Source organism: Anopheles cruzii, chromosome 3 (assembly GCF_943734635.1).
Source record: "Anopheles cruzii chromosome 3, idAnoCruzAS_RS32_06, whole genome shotgun sequence".
NCBI classification, from domain to species: domain Eukaryota; kingdom Metazoa; phylum Arthropoda; class Insecta; order Diptera; family Culicidae; genus Anopheles; species Anopheles cruzii.
Genome location: NC_069145.1, coordinates 58666283 through 58673446, shown reverse-complemented (window position 1 = coordinate 58673446; position 7164 = coordinate 58666283). Strand labels below are relative to the sequence as shown.

At 46.0% G+C, this 7164-nt stretch overlaps 1 protein-coding gene across 1 annotated transcript in view; it reads left to right on the top strand.

Annotated features, from left to right (window-relative positions):
* The window catches only part of LOC128270681 (protein dissatisfaction-like), a 25564-nt gene extending 19155 nt beyond the window's left edge, over positions 1-6409 (top strand). The window contains exon 9 of the mRNA XM_053008092.1: positions 6398-6409. Coding sequence (XP_052864052.1) covers positions 6398-6409 — 12 coding nt within the window. The remainder of the gene's footprint in view (positions 1-6397) is intronic.
* Positions 6410-7164: the final 755 nt, after the last annotated feature.

The following is a 7164-nucleotide window of genomic DNA, read 5'->3' as shown; positions in this document are numbered from 1 at the left end:
GCAGGATACTATACTCAATTATAAGTGATACTGGGGGCCCACACGAAGCGTAAATCCGAGCGTAAAAATGTCAAATCGTATATGAATTCGCGGACTCATAAACGATTTAACGTTAAAGATTAATGTCAAATCGATTTTTCACGCTTCGTCTGCCGCCCCCAGATACGATAACTGGAAACTGGCCTTGTGGATCTATGAACAGTGGATATATTTTATTGATTACTTAGGGGGAAGAGTAAGCCTTAGTATTGAAATACTTCGGAATAAAAAATAGCAGTTGTTGCAGTCTTTAAGAATGTTTTAATTAAAACGTATTTTTATATCAAACGGCTCACATAAGTGAAGACCATTAAAACTGATGGTCCACTGATAGAAACGATTTCGGGGGCGAAAACAAGAAATCAAAACCATCACTTTTGCGACATTTGGCACCCTACGGACCGTTGTTTTGCGCAAACGTTCGAAACCGCAACCAATCATTGTGAAAAGAACGTAATTGCCGTATTTCTTCCCATTCAACGGTGATTGCTAGAAGTGAAATCAAAGTACGACGGTGCCGTCTCGAAACTTATCTGCCTCTGCCTCCGTTTCGGGGCGAATGATTGCCCACCATTCCGCTTTCCACGACTTCTCTGCCTCGCCTCGGGTGTCCATCATAATAGCAGCAATCATCTTAATGACGAGATATTTTCACGGTGACTTCAACGTCCGGACATCCTTCGGTGTTAAGATTTCGCTTCCGTTCCGCATCCGCAGGGAGCTGCCGGCTTCCGGTGGACACTTTCTTTAACCGAGCGAAAGTGGGCAGACCGGGGAGTGTTTGGGGTGTTTTCCGTTCGTAATGCTCCCCATAAGTATGGCCAGGGAAGATTTCTGAACTCTTTTGGAAATCTAATTTTGCTAAGCTGCGTCAAGTGGGAGGGCAGCAAGTTGGCCACAATCGGCCAGAACGCCGGCAGAAATGACGCCAACAACGCGGGGCGCTCACAGCGGGAATCCACGATATGATTAGCCCCAGCGCGGTTCCGGGGAGTACATCTTTCCTTTTGCAAGATCATCCGGCGAACGTTGGTCCGCGCTCGGCATCCCGTTGTGACGTGTGTCACAAATCACGGTAGAAGTTTCGAGGATGTTTTCGAAGGCGGAGGCAACATTTCCTCTCCGTACACTTCTTTCTGGATCATTAACGTTGTATTGTGTCGCTTCGCCGGTTCAGGTTTCCACCAGTGGAAGGAAAACATACCGTCGAGGGGCGAGGGAAGTCCATTGCGCCACATGCGGGTTTTGCTGGGCGGAGAGATAATGTGCTCTTTTTTATAAACTCGCAAACAGAACATGCTGCTGCTTCAACATCCCGCCGTTCGTCTTTGTAAGCCGTCTGAGGGGCGATCAGTGCGAAAAATACTGTTTAATCCTTGCGGCGAAAAGCACCTCTCATGTGGGAAGGAACATTCGTTCGTCCTCCAGGATGCTCATAGGAGGAATCATACTTATTCTAAAAATATGCCTCAGGGAAAATAGCGTGAACCGCTTAGAAGCTGCCAGTCAAATTTGTCATTTTAAGACCGATAGCATGTTATTAGTTGGTGTCCGCCAGTAGAATGTGAAAGGCTTTTCAACGTAATTATCACTATAAATTTGGCGATCGGCAGCCCACAGCGAATTTAATTGAATGAGTTTCACTACAAAATGTTCCTGTGTTATTCGTGGTTTCTGCAAGATGATTAACTCCTAATTAATTAATTAATTCCTCTGGCAAAGATGTGTAGTTAATGATGATAAATTTTGTTCAAACGGTAAATCAAAGAATAGAAGAATTTTCGACCGTGTTTAGCATAAACGACCATATTTATCATCTCAGTCGAATGCTCAAATAAAGCACCGCTTTTAGCGAAAGACAATTGCAAAACTTTGTCCGTCTGTTTGCCGGCATCGATAAGTTAGGAATTGATTGTGAATTTAAATTCAATTACACTGACAAACATGCCCTGCTCATTGAACGAAAGCCACACAACGTTCACGTGCCTCTGGCGCCATTTCCTATTGACAAAACGCTCTGCGAAGAGAAGATTTTCAATTTGCATTCCTATTTACACACACTGGCCCACTGTTTCGTGCGCGTGGATCCCATTGTTTCTTTTTCCCACGTCGGGTGTCGGTGTCACTAGTCTAGTCTTAAATGGTTAAACATCAATTAATTTCAATGTTCCGTTTCAGCAGCAGCAGCAGCAACCGAGGAGCCGTCACTCGACGGAACTGTTTGTTTGTCTCGTTATCTTCTCCTCGGTCTTGAAGGCCGCATCGCAGCATCCGTTAATTGCGAGCTCCCCGCATAGACAGAGCATAGTTCTCCAGTGGGCAAACACACACACACGCCCGTGGTGATCTTAAGCTCTTGAGCCTCTCTCTAGTCAAACGCTTCGACCCGTTTAGTGTTTGATGCAATCGAATCCGGAGGCGCCAATCGGAAGGTTTCTCTAGCGGCCGTTTCGCTGCCCCGGTGTCCGGATGGTCCCACGCTGTTCCCCGAGGCGGCGGCGCGATTCAAAAGGATATTCGACAAAAATCTAATTAATTTTCATTCGCACGGCTCCGGTCCTGGGCGCGGTGCCTGGACCCGTGCACTGTAATTGATATTAATTGTGTCCGATTGTGTGATGGAAGCGATTAAATTGATTGCGATACAACCGATGCCAAGCCCCCCCCCCCCACCTGGGCTCGCTCACACCGGGATGGTCGTGGACACATACACACATAACCGTGGGTGGCCGGTGACGACGATCCATTTTATGTTATCCGTGTTTTTTTGGCGTCGAGTTTAAAGCGCCATCCCAGCCCAGGCGAGTCCATGAAGGTAATTTGTTGTTTTGGTCCTTATTTGCCTGTGGCGCCGCAAGGACGAAGGATGACCGTCCCCTTGATTGGGACGGTTGCAATAAAAATGTAGCCAACCAGCCGGCGTGGACAAATGCAGTACAAACACAAACCGGCGCCCCAAAACATGTGGAAATGATGAACTTGCAACAATTATCGGATCCATCGGAGCCGGTGGCCTGCATCGACCCCATCGCTACGGACTCGCCGTGACTGTCCCTTTTTTGCACCGTATTTGTGCAACGTGTCTGGGTTTTCGTTCGATTTTTTATGCCGCGATGGGGCACCCGGGCACGTTTGCCCCTTTTCCGAAGCGCCTGTCAATTTGTCTGTGTGTTTTCCATTTATTGGCAGTAGAAAAAAAAACCGTTGGAAACGTTCCAGTTGAGCTTTACTTTTCCGCGGCGAGCTTCTTGCTCGAACTTGGCAGCTTGTTTCCTTCCGTTTCCGATTCGTGCCACGTGCGCTTGTAAAATATCTGATACCGATCACCGATGTTGGTCCGGAATCAATCGTGTTCGAAATCCAATGTCCGGTGACCACCGGGGAAAAATCGGGCATCCCAACAAAACAACAACCACAACCACATCCGCGGATCCGGTTGGCCGGTTGTCCGGTTGTCCGGGACGCGATACAATGTTTACCGAATTAATGAAATGATGTGCGCGACCAACATTTTTGTGCAAACTCTCGGGCAACCTGTTTGTAATAAGCTTGTGGCACAGTGTTTTCCACTCTATTTCCATGTAATTGAGGTGCTCCCGCTGGGCTGGTCGCACTGTTTGCTTGGCGCACCGTGGAAACGTGCTTTTACCGGAAACACATGTTTTTGTTTGTGATTAATCGTCCTGCCCGGGGCCGGACGATTTGACGCTGAGCCGGATGGCTGAGGCTGACAGCATAATGGCGAAAACAAGGTGATCGTAATGGGGACTCAAAGGATAAACTCGTGCGCCTCGGTCCATCAGCCCGTGGACGGACGTTTAATCTGCTGCTGCACGTGTGCAAGTCATTGGATTAATTAAACGCTTTTAATTGAATCACCAAAGTGCACGGTGGAGAGTCCACGCCGTGGTCAACCGTTGACGAAGGCCGTATTGCGGTAATTACGGGACACGGGGTCGTGTTGCAAATTGTTGCGCACTTTTGAACAACAATTTAAAAACGACGGCGACAGGAGCAGTTTGACGTGGACGTGATTAAGTAGATTGAGCGATCAAAAAGATCAGACACGATTTTAAGATCTTGAGTAAGCTTGCTTATTGCAATGAAATGAATGCAATTGGGTTCAATTAGGCATTAACAATACTGTGCAGATTAAATTAAGAATAAAGTGTCTTAGAACGAATTGTGTAAATTGTCTAAATTTTGTTCCAGAGACCTTTCATAAATTTACCCCATAAATTCATCATGTTAAAGACCAGAGCCGACTAAAAACGCTTTAAAAATCAACGAGCGTTGGTTGCTCAGTAATGAAAGCATCCACCATTTACCATTTGAACCGTGCTCCTTTTATACGAGTACCGCGTGTCTCGATTTCCGAAGAAGTTTGATGGTGAATCAAAATAGCTCGAAAAACAGTTTCTGGAATCACCGATTCTTAGAATTGTACGATCCCATTTGATGGAGCTAAAATTACCGCCAACCCATAACATAACACAAAGTCCTGATAACTTCAATAGTTCATCAGTGACTAGTACTAGATTTATTAGTTTTGTCCTTTCTAACGTGGTCATTTTCCAAGCCTTCCCAGCAGTAATGTTTAGAAAATGTTTTAATTTCAACGCATCAACCTTCATGTAAATAAGAGCTGGTCTTGATTGAAATTCGCGGGCGCATTCTATGTTACTCTCAGCATCTGCTTGACTCATTCGCTTCAAGTACCAGACATTACACCCAATCTTGCGCCTTGTGCGATTCCATATGAGTCCCCTCGTACTTCCATATGAGTCCCCTACGTACACACTCAACTAGCTCGTAAAGTATGAATAACTATGCACGGTAAGCTCGCGCGCAATGTTTGAAGTAGTGCTTCATCTGTTGATTTAAGAAACCGTTTCTGCGAAGAAAGGATGTAATCGAATGTCGGCCGTGGCCCCGTGTGCGCCCTTGGAGCACTAGGGATTACGTGAAATTGCCACAGATTGAAAGGGCATCGTAACCGATGCAGATGCAGAATCCTTTGACCGCGCTCTGCAGTAGTCCCAACCCGAGAGTCGCCCGAGGAACAGCGAAACGCAAACTAACAATTCACACTAGGCAAACAATATTCTTCGTTCCCTGGAGACCGCGACCAAACCTGGCGGTGGTTGTTGCAAAGTTTTCCTCGCCCAAGCAAGGATCGGCACGCACGTGGCCGCGAATGGCACGCGCGTGCGATGCCTGTGGCTACATTTCGACACCACCGCTAACGAACGTAACGAAATTCGATTCGAAACACCTCCGCCGCCGCCATTTGACTTCGAGCGGTGGGTCGAAGTTTTACCGTTTTTATTTGGACCGTTGCCCACGGGACGGTTAGGGCGGATATTTGCTGGCACGCCGGTTCCGGACGCGCCAGATGGAATGTCAAACTCGGGGACGGGGAATTTCATTTTTCACTTTTGCGCCAACCACTTCTGGAAGCGGTGCGTTAAATGCTCGCTCGAGGACACTCGAGATTGTGTGGTGGCGGTGGTGGTGCTGAAGATGATGGTGCTTGGGCACTTTTTGGCGGCGGAATGCGCCTCGGGGGAGGGTTGGCCTGCACGACATACCGCCAGATGGTTGCTGGATGTTACAAAACATACAAAAAAAAACGGAGCACAAAATTCACCCTCCAGCACGGACAACCGTAAGTTAGATTGCGACATGGATTGCGTGAGCGATTTGTTTCCGATTTCCCGACAGCGCCCGGCCGAAGCCGATGGAACTAGAGAGAGGGTGCCCTCTGTTTAACGACGATTTAATTGCGCTTTATCGCAGATCTGTTCACGCGCCCGGCTCGTGGACACGTGGTACTCGAGTTTGGCGCGCGCGCGCCTTATTACTGCGCGCCTGAAGAACTGGCCGGATGTCGCACGTTTTGTTAAATTTAATTTTGATTTGTCATAAACGCGTCATTACTGCTTTCGGGTAATTACGGGCGATCCAGGCGATGGCCGTAGCAAGGTGCGAAAAGTGTCACCTTAAGCAATCAGAGTTGTTTGTTTCATTTCAATTTCATTAGAATGGAATTTGAAACGCTCAATCGCGTTGTCAGAACTATCTCTGGCACTCTCTAAGGCTAGGTTCTTATGATGGCGCTGTGTACTAGGTTGTATACTAAGTTTTTCGGGTCCATAAGAAGGACACATTTTTATGGTTTGAAACACACCCAATCATTCAGTATGGCCTTCCTGAACCAACGAGACTCAAATTTAAATATTCCATCCCTGAAGTGAGAAACTGAAAGGGCTTCAAAATACGCTTCCGCAGCTGTTATGATGTCATCATTTGATGAGAAATGCTTTTCACGAATGTTTTTACTTGGGTCTGGAAACAGATGGGTCACTAGGGGCTAAATCTAGTGAACAGGATGGATACTCCAGCAATTCGAACTTTAATTCATGGATTTTTGCCATTTTCTAATTGCTCTTGTGACACGGTGCATTGCCCTGATGAAAGAGGATGTTTTTCTTCTGCAAACCGGGTTTTTTCACAAATTTTCTCTTTCAGATGGTCAAAAATGTTACAAAAATAATAAAAATTTATTGTTTTATCAATTTGCAAGTAATCCGCTGACAAAATTGTATTCGCATCACACAAACTGATGCTTTCTACCTTTTTCTGCGATTTCTGGACGCGAATTCCTTTTGGAGCTGAAGAACCGGGTTCACACCACTCCTCAGCCACTTGTTTTGATTCAGGATCATAGTGATAGACCCAAATCTCATCCAAAGTGATGATACAATGCATTAAATCCACTTTATCCTTTTGAAAAAGCTCAAAATGTTGCTTATATGTTCACGCACGTTCATTTGAAGAGTGTACCAATATAACCAAAAAAATTGGGCTTTTAGCAGCGCCCTGTGGTATCGACCCGCAAAACTTAGTAAACAACCTAGTATATGAATTTGTAAAATAGGCCCTACGCGACCAAATGCATAAAAATTTAGTTCGATATCAATCAATAGTTAAAATGCCACCTACTGCTGTCGAAGAACAATCACACGGAGTAAAGCGTGATGGTAAATCTCCCAGCCATCACCTGATTTAATCAATTATTCAAATTTAACACTTTTCATGATGGAAGCACCACAACGCATTAAT